Source organism: Taudactylus pleione, unplaced genomic scaffold (genome assembly GCF_031769625.1).
Source record: "Taudactylus pleione unplaced genomic scaffold, aTauple2 ptg000378l, whole genome shotgun sequence".
NCBI lineage: Eukaryota > Metazoa > Chordata > Amphibia > Anura > Myobatrachidae > Taudactylus > Taudactylus pleione.
In genome coordinates this window covers 2,181,581-2,206,778 of record NW_028284779.1, presented here as the reverse complement: position 1 = coordinate 2,206,778, position 25,198 = coordinate 2,181,581, and the positions used below count along the sequence as shown (strand labels likewise).

The 25,198-nt window shown below is 47.6% G+C and overlaps 1 protein-coding gene across 3 annotated transcripts in view; it reads right to left on the bottom strand.

Annotated features, from left to right (window-relative positions):
• The window catches only part of CMTR1 (cap methyltransferase 1), a 58,870-nt gene that overhangs the window by 13,344 nt on the left and 20,328 nt on the right, over positions 1–25,198 (bottom strand). For all 3 annotated transcript variants that reach the window (XM_088445355.1, XM_088445356.1, XM_088445357.1), the window contains 18 exons: positions 24,970–25,041; positions 23,305–23,399; positions 22,929–23,001; positions 16,453–16,651; positions 14,931–15,049; positions 14,128–14,224; positions 12,619–12,751; positions 11,792–11,971; positions 11,243–11,299; positions 10,917–10,974; positions 10,686–10,754; positions 10,384–10,515; positions 10,174–10,296; positions 9,994–10,085; positions 7,759–7,827; positions 4,543–4,590; positions 2,868–2,980; positions 2,670–2,778 (listed from right to left, as the gene is read on the bottom strand). In XM_088445355.1, coding sequence (XP_088301481.1) covers positions 2,670–2,778; positions 2,868–2,980; positions 4,543–4,590; positions 7,759–7,827; positions 9,994–10,085; positions 10,174–10,296; positions 10,384–10,515; positions 10,686–10,754; positions 10,917–10,974; positions 11,243–11,299; positions 11,792–11,971; positions 12,619–12,751; positions 14,128–14,224; positions 14,931–15,049; positions 16,453–16,651; positions 22,929–23,001; positions 23,305–23,399; positions 24,970–25,041 — 1,838 coding nt within the window. The remainder of the gene's footprint in view (positions 1–2,669; positions 2,779–2,867; positions 2,981–4,542; positions 4,591–7,758; positions 7,828–9,993; positions 10,086–10,173; positions 10,297–10,383; positions 10,516–10,685; positions 10,755–10,916; positions 10,975–11,242; positions 11,300–11,791; positions 11,972–12,618; positions 12,752–14,127; positions 14,225–14,930; positions 15,050–16,452; positions 16,652–22,928; positions 23,002–23,304; positions 23,400–24,969; positions 25,042–25,198) is intronic.

Here is a 25,198-nt window from a genome sequence, read left to right as displayed (position 1 = left end):
TAATACCAGAGACAGGAGAGCCCCCCAGCACTGCCACTTCCCTAATACCAGAGACAGGAGAGCCCCCCAGCACTGCCACTTCCCTAATACCAGAGACAGGAGAGCCCGACAGCACTGCCACTTCCCTAATACCAGAGACAGGAGAGCATCGCAGCACTGCCACTTCCCTAATACCAGAGACACGAGAGCATCGCAGCACTGCCACTTCCCTAATACCAGAGACAGGAGAGCATCGCAGCACTGCAACTTCCCTAATACCACACAGAGACAGGAGAGCATTGCAGCACTGCAACTTCCCTAATACCACACAGAGACAGGAGAGCATCGCAGCACTGCAACTTTCCTAATACCACACAGAGACAGGAGAGCATCGCAGCACTGCAACTTCCCTAATACCACACAGAGACAGGAGAGCCTCGCAGCACTGCCACTTCCCTAATACCACACAGAGACAGGAGAGCCTCGCAGCACTGCCACTTCCCTAATACCAGAGACAGGAGAGCCCGACAGCACTGCCACTTCCCTAATACCAGAGACAGGAGAGCATCGCAGCACTGCCACTTCCCTAATACCAGAGACAGGAGAGCATCGCAGCACTGCCACTTCCCTAATACCAGAGACAGGAGAGCCCCCCCAGCACTGCCCTTCCCTTCCCTAATACCTGAGACAGGAGAGCATCGCAGCACTGCCACTTCCCTAATACCAGAGACAGGAGAGCCCCCCCAGCACTGCCCTTCCCTAATACCAGAGACAGGAGAGCATCACAGCACTGCCACTTCCCTAATACCAGAGACAGGAGAGCATCGCAGCACTGCCACTTCCCTAATACCAGAGACAGGAGAGCCCCCCCAGCACTGCCCTTCCCTAATACCAGAGACAGGAGAGCATCGCAGCACTGCCACTTCCCTAATACCAGAGACAGGAGGGCATCGCAGCACTGCCACTTCCCTAATACCAGAGACAGGAGAGCATCGCAGCACTGCCACTTCCCTAATACCAGAGACAGTAGAGCTCCCCAGCACTGCCACTTCCCTAATACCAGAGACAGGAGAGCTCCCCAGCACTGCCACTTCCCTAATACCAGAGACAGGAGAGCCCAACAGCACTGCCACTTCCCTAATACCAAAGACAGGAGAGCATCGCAGCACTGCCACTTCCCTAATACCAGAGACAGGAGAGCAACGCAGCACTGCAACTTCCCTAATACCAGAGAAAGGAGAGCCCCGCAGCACTGCAACTTCCCTAATACCACACAGAGACAGGAGAGCATTGCAGCACTGCAACTTCCCTAATACCACACAGAGACAGGAGAGCATCGCAGCACTGCAACTTCCCTAATACCACACAGAGACAGGAGAGCCTCGCAGCACTGCCACTTCCCTAATACCAGAGACAGGAGAGCCCGACAGCACTGCCACTTCCCTAATACCAGAGACAGGAGAGCATCGCAGCACTGCCACTTCCCTAATACCAGAGACAGGAGAGCCCCCCCAGCACTGCCCTTCCCTAATACCAGAGACAGGAGAGCATCGCAGCACTGCCACTTCCCTAATACCAGAGACAGGAGAGCCCCCCCAGCACTGCCCTTCCCTAATACCAGAGACAGGAGAGCATCGCAGCACTGCCACTTCCCTAATACCAGAGACAGGAGAGCATCGCAGCACTGCCACTTCCCTAATACCAGAGACAGGAGAGCATCGCAGCACTGCCACTTCCCTAATACCAGAGACAGTAGAGCTCCCCAGCACTGCCACTTCCCTAATACCAGAGACAGGAGAGCCCCCCAGCACTGCCACTTCCCTAATACCAGAGACAGGAGAGCCCGACAGCACTGCCACTTCCCTAATACCAGAGACAGGAGAGCATCGCAGCACTGCCACTTCCTTAATACCAGAGACAGGAGAGCATCGCAGCACTGCCACTTCCCTAATACCAGAGACAGGAGAGCATCGCAGCACTGCCACTTCCCTAATACCAGAGACAGGAGAGCATCGCAGCAGTGCAACTTCCCTAATACCAGAGAAAGGAGAGCCCCGCAGCACTGCAACTTCCCTAATACCACACAGAGACAGGAGAGCATTGCAGCACTGCAACTTCCCTAATACCACACAGAGACAGGAGAGCATTGCAGCACTGCCACTTCCCTAATACCACACAGAGACAGGAGAGCCTCGCAGCACTGCCACTTCCCTAATACCAGAGACAGGAGAGCCCGACAGCACTGCCACTTCCCTAATACCAGAGACAGGAGAGCATCGCAGCACTGCCACTTCCCTAATACCAGAGACAGGAGAGCCCCCCAGCACTGCCACTTCCCTAATACCACAGAGACAGGAGAGCCCCCAGCACTGCCACTTCCCCAATACCACACAGAGACAGGAGAGCCCCCCAGCACTGCCACCTCCCCAATACCACACAGAGACAGGAGAGCCCCCCAGCACTGCCACTTCCCTAATACCAGACAGGTAATATTAGTTGGACTGCAACATACAACCCGAACAATGTAAATAAAGTATCAAGTCTCAAACACTTCCCTGTACAGCCTAGGAGGATATAAATACAGCATGGAAATCTCCTCTCTCCAAAACCCGGTGTGATAGATACAGATAATGTGACCATCACAGACCCACCGAGCAGCCCTTCACAAACGATCACTGCTTCACACTTACTGAAATGGTGCTATGGACTCCACAGGGACTTCATACGTGGATATTTTGGTCTTGAGGTTGTAGAAATATTTGCGGTTGTGGCTCTTGCTGAAGGCCATTGTCCATGGGTCTGCGGAAGGCACAAGAGATTGGGTTATCTTGTATGTGGCCTATTTCCAGTCACTGACAATTTAAAAAGATAGCTCAGGCAGATCTCACCGTTCATAGTCTTCACGATGTACAATCCGGACGGCACAAAGTGACGGTCATCTCTTCCAGTATAGGACAACCGCGGTATCCCACCAGAACTCTTGATAATCTTCATCTCCAGCCTGACCACATATGCAGGAGGATACAATGCAATCAAATCAATCACAATACTCACTACAGCCATCAGAGACCACGAGTCTTCCTGGACAGTATAAACGGAAAAGAATCCTAACAGAGAGGTCTCTCACAGGTTTATGTAGGGTCCATCCCACTTCATCAGGCTGCACTGATGTACGGGTCATAAAGTAATCACACAGTGTTCCAGGGTTTCCCTAATGCGTTACTCAAGGCACCCCAACAGCAGGTTTTAAGGATATCCAAATTTTAGCACAGATGGATAAATCAAATTGACTGAGGTCCTAATGAAGCCACCTGTGCTCATGCATGAATAGCCTTAAAACCTGGACTGTTCGGGTGCCTTGAAGACAGAGTTTGGGAACAACTGCCGTATTGAAAGGTGCAGCCATGGTACACGGTGGGCTATAACAGGATTACACTGAAATTAGATATTTGTATATACACTAGAATCTCTACGTTACAGATGTGTCCTTATAAATATTTGCTGCAGCTGCGCTAAAAAGCCCCACTCGGCACGCCAGGTCCTGTGAGACCTTGCTAGCGCCGGGCGTAGTTTTTTTTTTGCCGGAAATGCATCTAAGTCGCTATGTGATGCAACGAGGACTCACCAGCAGACTGTGCTAATTAATTTGATATGCGACAATTGTATATCTGAGTGCGAATGAGTCTCTGAATCTGTATACGAAGTGCTACAATTTAACAGTCACAGCTTTTATCGTTCCAAGGGCCTGATTCAGAGCCGGACGCTCTGACCAGAGCGCTCGCTCTGAATCAGGGCCCTTCTACCTAACATTGGAGCGGCCTCTTGGAAGCTCGCATAGCTGTGGGTTACCACCCACAGCTTATACGAGCGTCCATGATGATGGTCGCGATGGTCAAGACCATCGCGACCATCGGGCTTGCGACGAGACCCTGCGGTAGGGTCTCTGTGACCGCAAGCCCTGGAGTGATTTTGGCTCTATCAGAGCCAAAATCACTCCCACTGACATAACTAGTGATGTCAGTGGGGCCAGACCCAGACGGTAGGCCTCCGACTGGCAGCCACGCCCCTGGCACGCCTACCAAAGGGGGCGTGCTGTCACTCACCATCGACAGCACGCCCCCTTTGGTGCGAGACCCATAACGACGGCTACCCCGTCGATATTTGGGTCTCGCGCATGCGCACGACGGAGCTCCCTCCGTCGTGCGCATGCACTTAGGGCACCATCGTCACCCGCTTGCGAGCGCTCAGCGCTCGTGAGCAGGTCAGAATCAGGCCCCAAGTTCCGTTGTGGTTCAGGTATACACATATAAACAAGTGTCGCATTACAGATTAATCAGCACAGTCTGCTGGTGCGTCCTAGTCACAACGCATTTCAACTTAGACGCAGTTTCGCCTACCTAGGAGTATCACAGGACCTGGAAGCTCACTCACGCCAGGCAAGTCGCGCACTGCGTGGCGTATTTAGGCTAGATGTAGGATGACACATCTGTATCTTCAGAAATTAATATTCCTCCATCCACTGCAAGTAATTGGTGTGATAATGTAGTAAGATAATAAATCTACCTTAGAAAGATCTTCTGTATCTCTTCTAGTCTGTAAACTTCTTTTACCCTGTTGGAGATACACAAGAGAGAAGCTCAACCGAACTGGAGACACAGATAAATGAGATTTATAAAACATGAATAATATGACAGACTACAGTAATCACAGACAAAGTACACTTCCTCCATCATCCTCCTCTGCACTCTCTCCTTGCAGAAAACATATAATAAAAGACAAATATCTAATGATCATAATATTCCTGTTGCGAGAGTACAGAGAGAATTTATAGAACTTTTTCACACAAAATAAGTCTACCATGACCTATACGCTCTAGTTTTTGCTCATCTTCCATAAGTACAGAATATACTTCCAAAGAGCTTATGTTGATCTTACAAGACACCCCTCTGAGGAAATCCCTAATAGTAAGGTCATTGATGAACTACTGTGTCCCTCTGCACAATTTCTAGTTCAGCCTGGACATCCGTTTAAATAATTAACCCCGCTGCTAAAAGTACATCCCGCAAGCCGTCTGCTATCTATAATGGCTGTCTGCTGTCTCCGTTATCGAAGGGAGATCCAGAACTCCCGTAGGACTGTGGAGCTGGTAATCATCTTGTATATACACTGGTGATGGTGCCAATCCGCTATATCAGATCGGGTGCTGGCTTCCGATCCAGAGCCAATGCCTCACAGGAGACGCTGCACTTTCAGAGACAGGGAGTCTGGGCAATGACCCTGGAGGTCAGAGGGGAGCAAACAGTCTCCCAGTGATCAAGAAGCTTTTGGGAGTGCGTGGGAACCCGCTAAAGTATATCTAGGTCCCCAAAGGGACTTGAACCTGGACTGTACTGGTCCCAAAACGGAAACACTACCCCTGAGAATAGTTAATTAGTTAGATTGTTTGTCAGAAGAGAGATTTGAACCCATGCCTCCAGTGGAGACTGCGGCCTGAACACAGCGTCCCTAAACTACACGGCCATCCTGGCCGAACGCTGGGGTTCTCTGGATGGAATTCGACCCCAACCTGTGGTAACAGACTTGCCAGCTGTCTGGCAGACTAAGGTCACCTACGTCAGGACTTGGGGTCCATAGAGGAGGAACTTCCTTAATCCACAATGTGGACAGTCTAGCGTAATAGGCAAAGAATGTATCTGGGCGCCTCCCAGAGACTTCCAACCTCGGATGACGAGGACCTTTTCTAAACACAAAAGGGCCTATAATTCTATGACCGCTCAAGAGCAACCACCTCCCTGGGTGCTTCAACCTCGGAAGCCATTTAAAAGCAGTCCAAAGGTATCCCCCACACAAAAGTTATAAAAACAATGATGTGTAGCTACAAGACAGGAGAGTGAATGATAAAGCGCCACAAATAGAGAAATAAGTGGGGCTATAGAGAGAAAAACTCAGGTCATAGTGAAGTAATTTCTCTATGATTTCTGGGGAAACAAAAGGTTAACACAGGCCCTGCAAGCGTGTGGCACTAGAGTGCTCACCTCCCTGTTAAATGCAATCTAAGTATATTCCACACACAAGGCTGAAGCAATGGCGTGTACTTTAGTTGGAATGTTAAGCTGCACATCCACTAGCAGATGAGGGAAAGACAGTCCGATTACGACATCGTAATCGTACCTTCGTTCCCCATCCCTTGAAGTGCCTACGTTGAACGATTAGTCATTCAGTGTAGGCACCCTCCCTCCATCATCCATCTGTCGTTATCGGCAGATTGACCGGCATGTTCGGGCGATGATTGATGTCGGAAACAATCAGCGAGAGCGCGCATTGCTGGTCGTTTCCGACATTTTAGTGCCCGATTCATGCACGATTAATGGACGACTGAACGACAACGATGTCATCGTTCAGTCGTCCATTAATAACGGCTAGTGGATGTGCGCCTTAAGAGTGGCGATGCACCTAAAAACAATCTACTTGGCAATATAACCAGGGAGGAACCACAAAGACCTGTGGGGTGTACCAAGTGACCGGAGTCTGAAGCACACAACAACCCTCACCTCCCTTGCAGAGAAATCATGACGCTCAGTGCACTGAATAAATAGGCTATAATGCTCAACAATCCAGGCAGAGAGGACAGCAAGGAGTAAAATATTACTACCAGGCAGCTAAGAGTGAGGTATGTAGGAGACTGGAGCCCAAGCTTCCAGAGCTGAGGGAGCCATGTGCTTTAAAAAATGGCTGCCCAGTATTCTAGGAGAGGAGCACACGAGATGTGCAGTCAAAATGTTGCATGCGGGGGAGGGGCTAACAGGCTGTGCTCACCTCCCCCTTAGGTGACAAAACTCCCAGGGACTGTGAATACACTGCCGCAGCAAAGCCTGTTACACGCTGCCCTGGTGGTTCAGTGGACGGAGCAGCATACAGGACCACTACTACACCCACCCTGCCGGCGGTCTCCAGCACCAGCGGCATATAGCCTCTTACCTGCCAGGCGACCAGCTGCGGGCATGGGGAGCAGAGAGAGAGAGACTCGCGCTGTCCCTGCTTGATGCCCGCGGTGGAAGTCACCAGTCCATTCACTGGTGCTGTCACCCTGGCGTTGGTGTCGGAGCGGCTGTGTGGGTGTCCGCAGAGCGTCTGCACAGACCGCTCAATACAGTAAAAATTAAAAAAAAAAAAAAGTAACTGGGGGAGCACTTAAAAGCAGCCCCCAATAAAAACGGTGCCACTCCTGCCGCACCAAACCGGAAACTGGCAGGTCTGTGGCTGGGGGCGGGGTATAGTGGAGAGGGAGCCAGGTGGCTTCTGGGAAGAAAATGAGGAACTGTTTGGTGCCCAGACTCTCCTTCTCCAGGCTATACCCCCAGAGTGATCCCTGTGCCCCCTAGTGGGGGAAGAAGAAATTACAATTTTCTGTACACACCATTAAATCTGCTACTCTGAATCCATTTGGGGGACTCTACTACCTTGAGGATGCTCCCTCTGCACCCCAAGGTACCAGACTACCCCAAAGTGGATGAAAAAAAATGGGATTTTTGGTACTAACCATTAATTCTGTTTCTCTGAATCCATCAGGGGGACACTGCTACCCTGGGGTGTAGAGGGCACAGCCTCAAGGTAGCTGTAATCCCCCAGAGTGGATGAAAGAGAAAAGTGATGAATTATCATATGAACCATGAACACCATATTAAACATCTCAGAGGTCAATCATATAGTAATAATGAGTAAACAGAATAAATAATACAAATATATATCACAGGTTACTGCCAATAACAGGCCACTCACCGGATGGGGTTCATGTCGGGACGACTGGGCTTAGAAACGGCTTTCACATACTTCTCTGCCAGCTGTATCCTGAGGCGGAAGAGGACTCATTAATCATCATTAATAACTGTAGAAAACGCAATAAAATGATACAAAAGACAATCAGTGCTCTGCTAAATAACCTTAGAATGAAGCTTCAGACATGAGTCTTTTTCACCAAACACAAAGTTCCCGTCAGGTCCGGCCCGCCCATTACGCCAGGTACGCTGCTGTCCAAGCTGTCAGGGCGTCATCTCCTGGGTGAGTCCCTCACAGCCGCTGGCATCACAATGAGTCACCCTGACTCATTGTATGTGCTTCGCAGTCACCCGCCAGTGCCGCAGCCGCTACCTAAACATCTCACAGGCTCAGCCTCACACATGAATCACAGACCGGGGCCGGGAATGGCCGGAGGGGGAGGAGTGGCCACTCTCTCCTCTCAGCTCCGCCCCCCCAAGTGACACAGCTTACAAGAGTCAGTGCCCCGGCTGGAGGGGGAGGAGTGGCCACTCTCTCTTCTCCTCTACTCTCAGCTCCACCCCATCCAACCCCAGCAGCCTCTCTCTCGCTCTCTGATGCTGTGATTGGGCGCGGGCGTTAAGTCTAAGGAGGAGCTGCCTGCCATCCACGCGCTGCATTTCTGGCAACAGGTAAGAAAATTAAAATACCCTGCTTTTGTCATGCACTGGCTGTCACCCTCTCCCTGTCATCACCCATTGATCATTCTCTTCCTGTTGTCACCCAGTGCTGTCACCCTCTCCCTGTCGTCACCCTCTCATCCACTGCTATCACACTCTCTGTCGTCACCCTCTTCCTGTCACCCAGTGCTGTTAAATCTCTCCATGTCACCCAGTGCTGTCACCATCTCCCATCTCCCTGTCATCACCCTCTCCCAGTCACCTAATGCTGTAACCCTTTCCCGGTCACCCTCAAGCTGTCGTCACTCTCTCCCTGTCAGCCAGTGCTGTCATCCTCTCCCTCTCACCCAGTGCTGTCACCCTGTCACCCATTGCTTTCACCCTCTCCCTGTCGTCACCCTCTCCCTGTCGTCACCCTCTCATCCACTGCTATCACACTCTCCGTCATCACCCTCTCCCGGTCACCCAGTGCTGTCAACCTCTCCCTGTCGTCAACCTCTCCCTGTCACCCAGTGCTGTCATCCTCTCCCTGTCACCCAGTGCTATCATCCTCTCCCTGTCACCCAGTGCTGTCATCCTCTCCCTGTCTTTACCCTCTCCCTGTCACCCAGTGCTGTCATCCTCTCCCTGTCTTTACCCTCTCCCTGTCACCCAGTGCTGTCATCCTCTCCCTGTCTTTACCCTCTCCCTGTCACCCAGTGCTGTCATCCTCTCCCTGTCACCCAGTGCTGTCATCCTCTCCCTGTCACCCAGTGCTGTCAGCCACTGGCTGTCTCCCTCTCCCTGAATACTTATCTTAACGTATAATTGTAGCTTAGCACCCAGGGTGGTCCTGATGTATAGGGGCCCTATAACACTTCATACATTTTCATGTAGGGGCCTATGTCTGTGCTTAATTATTTTCCTGTAGGGGCCTGTGTGTGTTTTTTTCCATGCAAATCCTATGTGTATATTACTTTTATGTCCGTGCTAATGTGTGTGTTTTTCTCTCATGTAGGATCTATGTAGGTTTATTTCCTGCAAAGCCTGTGTTTTAGTTTCACGTGGGGACATGTGTTTTTTTTTTTTTTTTCATACAAAGTTTATGTGCTTTATTATTTTCATGTGGGGGCCTATTTAGTTTTTTTTTTATTTCATGTTGTGGCCTATGTATGTGTTATTTATCACAGTGGGGGTTAATGTGCATGTTGTTTTCACGTTCAGTCCATTGCATATTATTACTAAGGATTCTGTATGGTCTGACGCAGGAGAAGGTCCATATGGGATGACACCATTAGTTACTGCTCTCGGTTACACCAACCCTAGTGACGCCACTATAGTATAGTATTACATTATAACCCTTTATATATAAAGCTGGTCTTTTGATCTTCAAATTCCCTTTTGTCATTGTTACATTATTACATGTACTTCTGATATTTCACACACCGAAATATGAGGTTTTATTTCAACAGGGGGCAACAAAATCTATAACCGCTTTCCCAAAAAAATTAGGCTCGGGCCGGCCCTGGTTCCCGTTACTTCAAGCTGTCCGGGCACCAGAATTGCGGTGACAATGGAAACATGGAGAATGGGAGCTTACCTCTGGTTAAAGTGCAGTGGGCGAACGTCCATTCCGTTCAGGAAGAGAGCATCCAGGATGTGAATGGCACCAATCTTCCTCTGTGCCTTCCCCTGGCAATCAGAGTATAGAAGTCTTTACTTTACTTGCCCTATGAACCCCTGGGACACGGTCTGCCAGTCACCGCTTGTGCTCACTTACCTCGCCTTTCAGTTCAAAGACAATCTCCACTGACAGGAGGGTGTCTCGGGGAAGCTCGGTCTTTAATTCCAATTTAGTCCAGCGTTCGGAAGGGCGCCCCCCCCATGTGTAGATCTGAGACCTCTGCAGAGGCCAGACACAATATAAGATACAAAAAGATACTTAAGAGTCCATCAAACAGCTATATATTATGTCACAAAGGAGCCTTACCCCCATTCCTAAGAGGAACCTCTGCTCACTGCCAGACACCATACACCTGTAGTCTAGAACATGGCTCAGTTTCTCCAGGGTCTTTGCGGTGAGAGGGGTTGGTTTGAAATTGAAAACTTCAAGGTCCCGGCTCTAGAAATAATAGAGAACCCAGTGAATAGACTGAGGGTGGCTGTGTCACAGGTCATGACACGAGGAAGATCTCAGAACTATAACTCAAGACCTCAAGGCACATACAAAGACAAGCTGAGACAGACATGGCTCCCCCGGATATCTAGTGGCCATCACAGACAAGTACCTACCTGAATGAGCTGGAAAAACTTTTTCTTTGGGTCGGTGTTTGTTGGAGCCACTCGAGCCTGGTCAGGGATCTGGAAGAAAAAATTGGATTAATCCTCTACAACACATCACATCACATATTCAACACAATCTATACTTGAGTCACTAAGTAAGTCAGGTCCAATTCTCAGCCTTAACACTTAATTCAAACTTGTCTAAGCCGAGGATGATGTCAATATACAACTCCTACTTACCCCCCACAACTTTAGGCACTCTTTACGTATGTCGGCCTGGCGCGGCTCACTTAAGGTCCTAGAAAACACAATTACTGTTCACCACTCATCGCAAAATGTATACCTGCATTAAGATGTAAGGGGAACATTGTACATAAGCAATATAGCATTGGGAAAACCAATCACTATGGAGATACAGTATTCATCTTCAGCTGTAGTAAGAGCCAATGGCTGTGTTGTTTACAAACTAATGATCTAAAAACAGCTAATCACTGTGCAGGTATTAAACCCATATTCCAGGCAGTAAGGGATAATCACTAATATCCTGCTGTGTTTCTTTTACTTACGAGTCTTGAACAAAGGCGTGGATTTTAGCCAAAGCTTTTATCTGTACCTCGCAACAGCTGGAAAACAAGAGGAAGCAAAGAACACCATTATGAGGAAGAGCTATAATATCAGATGCATGAACGTCAAGAAAGTCACTAAAATGGGAGGTGTTACCCTTAGCAACCAATCAGATTGTAGCCATCATTTCACAGAATGTACTATATAAGTGAAATCTGATTGTTTGCTATAGGTAAAGACCTCGACGTCCCCCCATAGAAGGTTTGATTAAATCTCCCCTTAGATGTTGAGAGGTAGCATTCAATTCGTACAGGTAAGAACAAGAGAGCAATATATTAGAGCCTGTATCTGACTAGTAAAACACATTGTATTAAGCACCCCAGTGGTTTTGTAGCAACAAAAGATTGTGATATGAGGGAACATTATGCTGTAGTGTGCATTACACATAGGAGATAGACCAGTCTGGTTGTGATCCGAAACACATCCATAATGCTATATGTATAAGCTCCCACAAACACAGTGTCCCGGTAATTAATGAGATCGGTCCTCACCTCTCGTTGGAGCGGACCATGTATTCGTAAAACTGACGGTCTCCTCTCAGAACCTCCAAGGGCACCACTAGATTTACATCCTGATCAGAGTTACGCAACTGGTTGAGACGCAGGTTCACTGTAAACAAGTAATTGCGCACATCCTCTATGCCCGCCTTCAAGCCTCGACACACCACATACCTAGAGAGGGGCAGACGCATTATAAGGAAAAAACAGAGGAGGACATATCGGCCTATTAGCAACAGTCAAAGAGGCCAATATAGGAGACATAGGGATATATTTACTAAACAGCTGGTTTTCAAGCCCTGATGCTTGTTTTGCATTTATTACTTTTGTCATTTTAATTCCAGCAATCAAGGACGCCGACAATTTCATTTTAATGTATGCAACATTTTAAATATACAGTTACATGATATATACTGTCTCTGAACAGCCCTATAGAAACAAACTGCACAATATACACAAATTCCTGCCTCTTGGACCCTTATTTACTCTCTAATGGCTCCAGTCACTGACGCTCAGGCAAAAAGACAGGATGTCACGTACCATGCTGCTTCTTCCTATTAGGGGCGACAGAGTCAGAGATGAACAGGGGCAAGAGAGGAGGACAGGGGTATTCTCCTTCTGTCCCTACGCTCAATACAAGCCTCTGATAGGAGGAAGGAGAACAAGTAACTGGTGTAACCAGGTGCCAGCCTTTGGGATGCAGGGGGTGGCTGGCAGCCACACTACATGTCCCACAGGACCAGAGTAATAGAGAAAAAGGGACACATCTAGGGAAAAGAAAAAAAAAACACTCATCGGCAATGTTTAGCTTGGTCTCTCACCTTTCGGAGTTAGCTGGTCGGCTTGTCACTGGCTTGAAGAGGCAGACGCGTTCAAAACAGCAGTACAGTAAGTAAATCAGGCCAATGCTAAATGGGGTGAAAAGGTCAAAGGTCTTGCAGATGAAATGTCCCCCTGTATTGGTCAGAGGAAAATATCATCATCAAGTAACTCTTGTCTCCCACATTTATGGAATATTGCTACACTTCCACTGATTACATTAGCAGCTATTTCCTGCTACACTGATATAGAACAGACAATGTATGGTTACAGCCGATGCAGAATAACTGTACACATACAGTCACTGTACATATAGCATACTTTCACACGGATATAAAACAGACACTGTACAGTTACAGCTGGTGCAGAATAATTGTACACATACAGTCACTGTACACATAGCCTACAGTCACACAGATATAAAACATACACTGTACAGTTACAGCTGGTGCAGAATAACTGTACATATAACATACAGTCACACAGATATAAAGCAGACTGTACGGTTACAGCTGGTGCAGAATAACTGTACACATAGCATACAGTCACACAGATATAAAGCAGACACTGTACGGTTACAGCTGGTGCAGAATAATTGTACACATACAGTCACACAGATATAAAGCAGACACTGTACGGTTACAGCTGGTGCAGAATAACTGTACATATAACATACAGTCACACAGATATAAAGCAGACACTGTACGGTTACAGCTGGTGCAGAATAACTGTACATATAACATACAGTCACACAGATATAAAGCAGACTGTACGGTTACAGCTGGTGCAGAATAACTGTACACATAACATACAGTCACACAGATATAAAGCAGACACTGTACGGTTACAGCTGGTGCAGAATAACTGTACATATAACATACAGTCACACAGATATAAAGCAGACACTGTACGGTTACAGCTGGTGCAGAATAACTGTACATATAACATACAGTCACACAGATATAAAGCAGACTGTACGGTTACAGCTGGTGCAGAATAACTGTACACATAACATACAGTCACACAGATATAAAGCAGACTGTACGGTTACAGCTGGTGCAGTATAACTGTACACATAGCATACAGTCACACAGATATAAAGCAGACACTGTACAGTTACAGCTGGTGCAGAATAACTGTACATATAACATACAGTCACACAGATATAAAGCAGACACTGTACAGTTACAGCTGGTGCAGAATAACTGTACATATAACATACAGTCACACAGATATAAAACAGACACTGTACAGTTACAGCACAGCATAAAGTTACACGGATATAGAACATAAACTGTACGGTTACAGCTGGTGCAGAATACCTGTACACATAGCATACAGTCACACGGATATAGAACATACTCTGTACTGTTACAGCCGATGCTGAATAACTGTACACATAGCATACAGTCACACTGATATAGAACATACTCTGTAAGGTTACAGAAGGTGCAGAATAACTGTACACATAACATTCAGTCACATGGATATAGAACAAATCTACAAGTCACCTGTGCGGACGACGGAGAGTCCCACCAGAAACTGACAGAGCAGCAGCTGTTTGCAGAGTATCTCCTGTATGTTCTCCTGACCTTCCACAGAGAAACCCTGCAAAATAAACACATTCTCACACCACCACCGAACACACAGAAAATATGACTGAAGTATCCTCTCATTTGGAATAGTATTAACTGTATTATGGAGTGTCCCAATAAGAAGTTCACAGGACTACACTGCTCCCAAGGAGGAAAACTAGAGCTCCACGAAATGGTTCCATTACTGATTTGCACCCCCTGGGAGTTAAAGGGAGCTAAAGCAGTGTTTGTTCCTGAGAGGAACCTGCTGGGAGACAGAAAGGTTCCACAGTTGTAGGTGTTTCCCAGAACTCCAAATCTCCCAGGGTCTGTGTTCCCTACTACTGCAGAAGACAACTGGCTAGTACACTGCCCAAACAGCTAGGACAGATTTTTGAAAGGGGTGAGGTTTCCAGGGCCAATAGGTTGCTCCTGTCTGAACTCCAGTAAGAGGGGATGGGGTAATGGGGCAACCACCCACATAGTAAATAGAGATTGCTAAATAATGGTCAATACATTTAAGAGGGGGGGAAACAGTCAATTTCAGTATATGAGTATATAGACACATACAGACTGTCGTAATCTTAATAGAAGTAACATTACTGTGATTAAAGATGCTGCTGGTCGATCTGTGAACCGTAGACGGATAGTGAGCGAGGTTGGTGAACTTCTTATCAAATTGCAAAAATATTGAGAATCTTAGTGCAGCGTTTACGGATGTTATTCAGGCTGTGACGTACCCCATCTGCCATCATGAAATGCACTCCCTTGTGGTCTGTATTATCCAGCACAAAGTTACGAAAAGCTGTGATGTTCTCTGGGCGGGTGACATCTCCATCCCCATCCACCCCTCCCTCACCTGCCAAGGAAAACATATAAGGTAATATAAAACAACAATAATAATAATAAAAAATGATAGTGATGACAGGCAAGAGACAGATATAACAGCTATTACCTATAATAAATATGGCATTATATATATATGACTTATAATGTTCACCTACAATCACAGGACATTGAATGCAGTGATCTCCCCAAGGCCTTCTTCATAGGCGTACCACCTGGCACTTTTCTTACACTGACCGGCTCACAGTCACACCACCAGGCACCCAGGGCTGGCCCCACTTACATTGGCACCAGCGTGCAGAGGGCACCACAAGCAACAGAAATGCTCAGTCACTGCACAGATCCTATAGGAGGATACAGGCCGCCCCCCTCCACCTCCACCCCGGTCCACCCTGCACTGCAGACTCACAGCCTCTCCCCTCTCCTACTCAGAGCCGGCAAAACCAGGGTTGAAAATAAAAGTTTTGGAACCTGATTGGTTTTTTCGCTTAAATGTTTTAATGAAAGAAAATGTAATCCTACTTATTATATTAATACTGTGAAACATTGCTATGTATTATGATCTTGAGCAACCCTGTTTTAATGCTTTCTAACATTAACAATCCAAAATTATTAGGATTTTTTTTATCTCATCAAGAGAGCCAGACTAGGGGGTATATTTACTAAAGTGAGGGTTTTTAAGAGTGGAGATGTTGCCCTTAGCAACCAATCAGATTATACTTAACATTTTGCTAGCACATTCTAGAAAATAATAGCTAGAATCCGATAGATTGCTATGGGCAACATCTCCACTTCTAAAAACTCTTTTAGTAAATTTACCCCTAGGTCTTTCTTCCTGCCACTCATCTCAGTAGGACTGAAGATTTTGAACTTAAATTAACATGAAGGAGATTAAACCATGAGGTGTTTCTCTGTGTATTGCCTCTTTAATGTGTTGCCGTTGTTTACCCTTTAGATTGAGCATGTTAGTTGGGATTTTCTCCTATCCTATAGGATTGCTAGGGGAGAAGTTTGTGCAGTCATAGCTGATGCTAGGCAGATTTAGTACCTCTGATCTGGTTCACCCTCCCACACTTCCAATTTCTCTGTTGTGTATGTGAATTTACTGTATTGGTTCAGCTCATTCAAATGAGTACCACAAGAAACAATAATGTGGAATAATACCAGGGGATTCCCTTAAAATAAGCTTTTTTAGTGATTAAAAAAAAATAAATTGGATTAAACCATGGTTTAAACCAGCCAACCCTGCACCAAACAGTAAGTGAGATGCCAGGTGGGAAAGTTGCATGATGGGCTGCTCCTTACCTCCTGTGGCAATGTTCCATAGGGTCTGCCCCCACCCAAACCCCCGCCTACCTCATAATGCTGCCCAGCTTTAAAACACGGGAGGAAACACTGGAATGAATCGAGATTTACCGTAATAAGGTTCAAAGAGTTCGCTGGATGCAGAGTAGAAGTCTTCTAGTTTGAAATCATTGGGTCCCTTTAGGGTCATGCCAAACCCCTTGGCGTGCCACTTTTTCCTCCACAAGGCGTACTCGGAGAACCCGCCTGGGCCGGCACAAACATCCGCAAAATAAAGCAACTCTGACTCTCGATCCTTCAACTGTGGTTTCTGGAGAGCAGAATGGAGCAGACGCAACTGATGTAATATATCTCACATGGATGTACAACATCCATTATCCTAGGCCCCGGCACAGGAATACCTCACCTTTCAAAGTTATAATATAATAGGTATCAAAATATTAACAGTCAAAAGGCTTCTTCACTGGTTTATTGCTCATTTCTACACATAGAACAGGAGAGGGACAGAAAAGAGGATTTTATTAGCTCCCATTGCCTGACTTGAAGAACCTCGCTGTATGGTGGTACAATAGTGTCCACTATGAGTGCAAGATATACTATGAATTTAAAAAACAAGAGATATGGTAAGAACTTACCTTTGTTATCTCTGTTTCTACGAAGTCCATAGGGTCCACAGGGTTGACCTTGGGGTATAGGTTGGGAACCAAATCCGGGCACCACGCAGTTAAAGCTTTTAGCTCCCAGGATGCACTTGGGTCCACTCTCCCTATAATCCCACCCCCAAGCCAGAGGCACCTCAGTTTGTAAGTAGCCAAAGGCCGGAGGAGGAGAGAAAAAGAGAGAGAAAACTGGAACACTCGATAACCATACTCACAGAAATGGGAGACGGAAAACCGGTGACCAGCCACACAGCCCATTCGAAGCCAGGTGCGTCAGGGCGGGCGCCCTGTGGACCCTATGGACTTCGTAGAAACAGAGATAACAAAGGTAAGTTCTTACCATATCTCTTGTTTTCTACTTCAGGGTCCATAGGGTTGACCTTGGGGATGTCCCAAAGCAGTTCAACCAAGGGAGGGGACGCTCCTGTGCTGAGAGGAGAATCCGCCGCCAAAAAGGAAGCATCCGGAGAGGCAAAGGAAACCAATGCCTAGAACCTTAAAAAGGTGTGGACAGAAGACCACGTGGCCATCTAGCAAGGCAAAACAGCCAAGGCGCCACAGCGAGCCACCCACGAGGGTTACATGGCCCGAGAAAAAACAAGCATCAATAACTGAAAGGCCTACCCATGGGTAGGCCCCTGAAGAAGACATACGAGGCCGTCCAGCCAACATTTGGCCATAGGCCGGCCATCCTTTCCTGTTAAAACCAGAAATTTCAGACCACCAATAAGGAGTCCGATTAACGGATCACATAAATCCACAGAGGCCGGACTACAGTCAATGAGGCCACACCAGCCGAGAGGACTGGGGACTGAATGGCCTCACCATAAGTTCCAGAATAATATGGAACCTAAAAATCACTAAGAAGAAACACAGGGTGAGAGCAACTCACACCCTGACAAGATGCCCTCCAGAAGAGGGAGCCACATGAGAACGCTCCCAATTCCGACACTCACCTGGGTGATATAAACTCCCTGAGAGAAAGAGAGAAAGCCAAAGCAATAGACCATGTAATGGCTATCACAACCAGCGGTTCCATTAACTTTCCCCGGAGTTAACGAAGAACCACTACTAACTCCCAAGGAGTCCCTAGGGAGGACAAATGGAGGCATAATCCAGAAAACACTCCAAAGGATGAACTGGATATCAGAGCGGAGCAATTCCATATCTTAATCATACTGACAGTGTAGAGATCCGCACTGTCAGGAAGGCCAGGCCGAGGGTGAAACCCAAGCCAGCCGGAAGGAATGCCAGAATATCTGGAAATCCTGGACCCCAGAGGATCATATCGACAGGTATAATACCATAAGAATTATGGCTGCCACAGTTTGTGGTAGGTCCCAGCAAAAGCTGATCCATGTGCTCTAATCATTCCAACGATGACAAAGCCAGGGAAGCCGTAAGACCACTGTAGGGACGCAGTCAAAGACAAACTACCCAGGTCCAAGGCAAACCCCAGGACCCTGAGACAACAGGTCTGGGCAGTGAAGCATCAGGAATGGAGTATCGATGGAGAGACTCCGAAAAACCAAGTACCCCTGACATCTGGGGCAATCAGGAGCCAGCAGCAGGAAAGCATCTCCGTCTCGATTGAAACACTTCCCTCGAGGAAGAATGGAGACCGGAGAACACAGGTACGCAAATTGGAAGAACCACTTCACCGACAAAGAGTCACTGAAGGTTGCTTCAGAATCCCCAGAGTTGGACTGTAACACCATAGTGTGATAGAGTCAGAAGGCCAAGAGGGTCACCTCAGGAGGACCCCCCCCCCCTGCTCACCAGGAGATGCAACCTCTCTTGGGGAAGAGACTAGTCCCCTGGATGCACGTCGTGACAGCTGAGGACTCCCGCTTCCCAATGGAGAGCACCTGAAATGAACACTGTCGAGATGGTCGGGAGGAGACCCTTAGACAATGTCCGAATGTATGACATACCTGACATTGCCACCCAACGAACAGTATTGCTAAAAAGAAAGCCACTGTTCTGACCCTGTCGGACTGAACTTTTTCAGGTTCACCGGGAAACAAGGGCTATGCCAGAGTGAAGGCCCAAGACAGGCTAAAGTTCCAACAAGTTAATTGACAAGGTGGAATCGACAGACATCCAACTGCACTGAAATGGATGCGAACCAGACACTGTCCTTAGCAAAGAATACCCTGGACGAGATGGCCATAGTCACCCGAAAAGGGACCGACTTGCCTCCGGGGAGAGCATCATCGTTTGAACAGTGATCAGACAGAAAAAACTTGTTCCATCTGGAGATAAGCCAATTATGGAAAGGCCTGGAATGGAACTAAGCCCATTCCACCCTTCCAAAGGCAGACACTGAATAGTGGACCATGCATCCCAGAGTGTAAAGACATATGTCGACTGCGCAGACATCCATGTACTCCTAATGGAAGAGTGGAGATGCCGTCTTACGCCAGAAGAATTCTCAGATTCTGAGAATCCAGCAGGGCTCCTAGGTGAAGAATACCCAGAAAGGGATGCAGGGAGGACTTTTTCCCCATTGATTAAACGTCTGCACCCTGAAGAAGCCACAGTCAACCTGACGCGGCTGTAAAGTACCCCGGTGATCCTGCTAAGAGCAGGAGGCCATCCAGGTACAGGAGCATTGGGATATACTGAACAGAAGAACTGTCAGAAAATCCAAAACGCTGGTAAACCCCTGTGGGGCTGAGAGCAGTCTCAACAGGCAGAGCCCGAAAAATCGTAAGTGCTGTGATACAGCAAACCTCAGTACATGCTGAGGTAAGGTCTCTGTAAGTACCCGTAGGCACACGTCCTGTATCTCCAGTGATACCATAAAGTCCCCAGGTTCCAAACATAGTATGATGGAGCATAGGGATTGCCTCCTGAGCCCAGGTAGCTTTAGGAACTGGTTCAGGGAAATGAGACAGAGAATAGGCCAAAGAGGACCATTCAGCCACCGCACCAGAAAGAAAGCAGAACAACCAGTCCCTCGCTGAGAAAGTGGGGATGGCCCAATTAGCTCCGCTTACCGCAACAACTGTATAGCTTTCTGGATTTGTAAGGCCCTGTTCCGAATAAGGGCCTGAGTACCATCACATGGAAATAAGCCGCCTGAGCAAAGAGAGTGCGTACCCTCCTACCCACGTAGCCGCGGCAACTAGACACTAGTACCGGGCAAACTGAGAAAATCGCCATCTCCCAGTGGTAGGCCTGTCTCGTCAGGCTGACGATATATCCGTAGGTTCAGAAGCAGGATCGGCTGGCAGTCCAGGCCTGCTCGGAACTGGATATGTCGGCCCTTGTAAAGGCCGACAGTCTATGAAGAAACAGACCTTTAGGCTGACCCAGAGGACAAAAAGACTTAATAGTCTGAGGCCCTATAGTGAGCATAGCCGAAGGCGGGAAATTTGTACTGCCACTGTCAAGGTCAGGACCCAACAAGATATACCCTATAGATGGTATCTGCACCTCTGCATTCCCAGAGCGCAGCCATAGGGTATTACGGAGGATACCGTCGCAGCCGGAACTCTGAAAGTTAGGAGCTGGTATCCAATATAGGCATGTCCACCTATGACAACTGCATATATTACGAGAGCGACCAAATACATTTGAACCCCAGACGTGTTGGAGGGGAAAAAACATTACAAATGCATCAGCTCAGTATGCAATAGTATTAACCAACCATGCTATAGCCATGGTAGGATGGGTAACAACCTCTGAAAGCGAGTATACTGATTTCAGGCAGAGTTACCACCTACGGATCAGAAGAATCCGACCACGCAGGAATGGGAGGCGTAGTAACGTCTGTAATCAGACGAGTAACATGCCCATCCACCCCAGGAGGGGCTCATGATGACCCTCAGGGAATTTGGGACAGGAGACCAAACACTGTTGTAATACCTCATATCTGGCAACAGCCAGAGTCCCGCCATGCGATCCACCCGCTAGTCAGCAACAGGGAACCAGAAGGCACGCCATACTGAGGGTGTATGATACAGGTGCAGGTCAACATTCACTCTAACCAGAATGGACCTGCCACCAGCCCAAAGCAGGTATAATAATACTTGAGATAGGCTTCCCCCCGTGTAAGAGGGAAAGAGCCCAAAACAGTATCCAGTTCACGGTAGAGCCAAGTGGGAAGTAACCACAGGGCGTCAACCACGCCAATTTGCGTTTCATAGAAAAACGACATCCACCCAGTGTGGCTGTTGTGGTAATCCCTGCAAGGGGCATGACAGACTATTGTGGCACCAGGGGGAATTCATATACTCGAAAAACCCCTGTAGGGAGCGGTAGTCTGTGTCACTGGGGAAGAGTGCAAGAAACTGCGAGATACCCTGAGATGAAAAAGGGGTAGTATGGTGAAGTAACCCCAAGTGAGGTACAACAATGGGGCCCGCCCGGCGATCCGCAATTAAGAGGATCCCGAGAAAACAAACCGCCCAAGGGGGTCGTGAAAGGGGCCGGCACCCGATGACGCCACATACAGAACCCTTTAAGAGTTAAATCCTCCGCACTAACACCTGCAGCACATGGCTTGCAGGATGGTAAAAATGGGTGCAGCATAACGCTCTTGATCAAGCAGCGCTATACTGGTCCTGACTGATACTAAAAATTAGCTGCAGGGACCCATTTTCAGCGTATGCAACACACAGTTCCACTCAAAATATGGCAACGTGCAGCACGCAACAGTATGTGACAAACCTCACAAATATTAACAAGTATATAAATGTGAGTCTCAGAACCACCCCAAGTACAGCTGTATTAGGGCAGATAAGGAAAGGGATAGATATACACTGACAGGTGAGAGAATACAGACAGTCAGCACTAGCATAAGTCACATACAATGCAGATATACACATATATACATAAACATGTCATATAATATACTGCACTATTACACTGCATTCAACTTACCCAGATTCAGTGTCTGGAAAGGCTACAGCGCTGTGTACACTGACCTGATGGTGAGGTACGCAGGGGGACTGGGCCAACTGCCATCTCCAGAGATCTCTGCTGCACCACAGAGAAAATGGCCGCTGGAGACCTCAGAAGAAGCGTGGCCCGCGAAGGAAGCAGCTCAGCGACGCCAGACTATACATACTGAAAGGCGCGCTGAGCTGAAGGGAGGAGCCGCTGTAACAGGGAAAGCTGTCTCCCCTGGCCGGCTATTAACCCCCGGGACGCCGGCTCCCTGCACCGAACACTAAGTCCCTGGTGGTCTAGTGGACACACGGGGTATGGGGGGCCCGCCGCCACTGCCGGCGCCTCCGGTCTGTCCCCAGAGACCGGAGGCACAGGACTGCATTTCAAATGCGCGGATCACCGCAAGCGGTGATCCGCGACCTTACCTGCTCCCCGTGGATCCGGCAGCAGTCCTGGGCGCCCGCAGAGTCCGGCTAGTACAGACTCTGGGGTCCCGCTGAGATCCCCAGATCTGTACTGGCGTCTCAGCGCCAGCGGGGTGACGGAGCGGCACCTTAGACGTCCTATGGACAGTCTGACGCTGCCGCTCTGAAGAATCCAAAGGAAAAATAAAAAACTCTGTCCTTTAGAAAAAATAAAGCTATGGGGCTGCTAATCAGCTCCCCACTGCACTAAACGGTGACCCGACTCCGGCCAGGCACCAACTTAAACTGAGGTGCCTCTGGCTTGGGGGTGGGGTTATAGGGAGAGTGGACCCAAGTGCATCCTGGGAGCTAAAAGCTTTAACTGCGTGGTGCCCGGATTTGGTTCCCAACCTATACCCCAAGGTCAACCCTGTGGACCCCCTATGGACCCTGAAGTAGAAAAAAAAAAAAACGACCTAACCATCTGCACCCGCCAGATTCATTAATTAATTAATTAAACCTATGCTCCATCAAATATCGCCTCAAACATAAACGTAGCTTGTCCAGAGCTGGGTCTCGTCTCGTTATACAATCTAACACATCAAGTGAATGACGATGTTCTCACCCCTTTAGAGTCCTTGGGATTTGTAAACATGTAATCAAAGACGTGGTCGATATTCGCCATCTTCATCGCCGCCCTGGAGAGGTGATCACACACTAATTATACAGAGCATAAATCACTATATTACATGATATAACCACATTCAAAATACAGACACACACACATTTTACAAATACAGATCTCATTCTTGTATTAGAAAAGGTTTCCTAGATAAGGAATGTTCTAGGGTCAGTGAGAGTGAAGAGATTAAATTTATTCATCCTATCGCAGCTCGGACAATACGGGGGACTAAGTATACGCCCGACTGTCACTGGGCAGAATTTACCTAAAACCATCATTTAAAAAGTGTCAAAAAAAACGAACACAGACCAAAACCCACCTGTTCAGGAAGAAGACCCCTCGAATCATCTCATATGGGTTAGATCGCGTTCTGGCGCGCCTCATCTCCTCACCTTCCAGCTCATCAAACGCACTCTACAAGAAGAGACACGTGGGCATTCAGGTTATGCATCTGCCGGCTCATCATCTGTCTATCAACCACTTGGAATTCTTCCACAGGGAGAAAACAGAATAAATATTCCAAGCTTAAGGAGTACCAAGGGAAAGGATGAGGTAATACAAAAATATGCGGTTTCTTTTCTTGTCTTTTTTTTTTTTTTTTTTTTAAGGAACAAATGAGCCTTTGAAATGACCAAAATATAAATAAATATATTAAGGGCCTAAAAAACTTTTTGTGCTAATCACCATACTGAAGACATCAATTATAAATGGAGAGGGGGGTGGGACACGGTTTTGTCCTGTGTATAGGAAGGGATCTTTACTGTAAGGGTGGAAATTATTATACATGAGGTGGTGACAAACTAACTATAGATTAAATGCATTTCTTACAGGAAATGGTACCTGTAGATATCAACAATGTTCTTATTAGAGGAAGGCGTTGGTGAGCACCCCCCCTAAGTACTGCTTACATTTGGCGTTATTTATAACTACACATTTTATATACTAGCACTCAGCAGCATGCAATGAGCAACTCCTTATTCCAAGGAAAGAAAATACCTTGGGCAAGCTGCACGTATCTACTGCCTGCTTACTTTGTTATGCTAATACAAGAATCTGCCAGCGTAGACTGAAAATCTGTGCGATTGCATGTGGAAGCCTGTCCTGCCCACTGATTATATGTCCGCAGCCGCCATCATTAGTATCTGGGCTTGTACCCCCCCCCCACATGCTGACTGCAAAATGATCTGCCTGGAACAGCCATCCTATCCCCGTCCGCACGCTACAATCGAGCAAGGAAGTTGATCTACGTGCCCGCGGCACTCCCAGGAGACAGTTCTGTGCATTTGAAAGGTCGCCACACAGTCAGTGCCCAGAAACGACCAAGGTCCGTTTAATCCACTCGCAGTAGCCTATGGCCGATCCTGCCCAAGCGCAGTTGCCGATTTCTTTCTTTGGGCGTGTGTGCTGTGTACTGAAATCTGTGAGATGCGTCCGACTCAAATCAGACTCTGTGTGTACTATTTTACTGCATTTATATAATCATTGCACTTTTTTGATTACTAAGAGAAAATGGAGAATGATAAATGATTCCAGTTGGTTTCCTTGTGCATACACAGCAACAGCCTCATTAACATGGAACAGATCCAGACCCCCAACTTGATTTTCTGCAGCCCCTTTTCCTAGAATGGGTGAATAAATAAATGATATGGAAAGTACAGAGAGAGAAACGATTTGCAGTTTCGGGTAAATCGTGCTTTGCATAGTTTCGTTTCATAGTTAATAAATTTAGAAGTGAAACCAAGAGTCAGCCCACACCTAACAGGGCACAGCTGGCAAATTGCACATGGCAGAATCTGTATTAGCACCAGAGAAGACAAGTTCTTACAATAGACATACAAAGCACAGTCTAATGGCTGCAATGTGATCGCAAATGCAGCCCAGCACCCCCTTTTCCTGTAGTCCCAGGTCTCTTACTACAGGTACAAGGATTGGAAAGCGTTATTTTCCCGACTGGTGTTGGGAAGAGACAGGTAGAGATTAGCACCTTGCACTCCAAAAGGCTTCTCAGAAGGGGCTCTCGGCAGAACTCCGTCTCGTCGTCTATGATCATCTTCCTCTGTAACACAAGATGGCAGTAGAGAGCATTAGCTCACATGCAGCCAGATTTTTATCTCTCAATGTACATCACTAGTTAGAGAACATTAACATAAAGGAGCATGCCGAATGACACATGAAGGAATTCATAGAAAAGGGCTCATCCACTGTCCATTTCA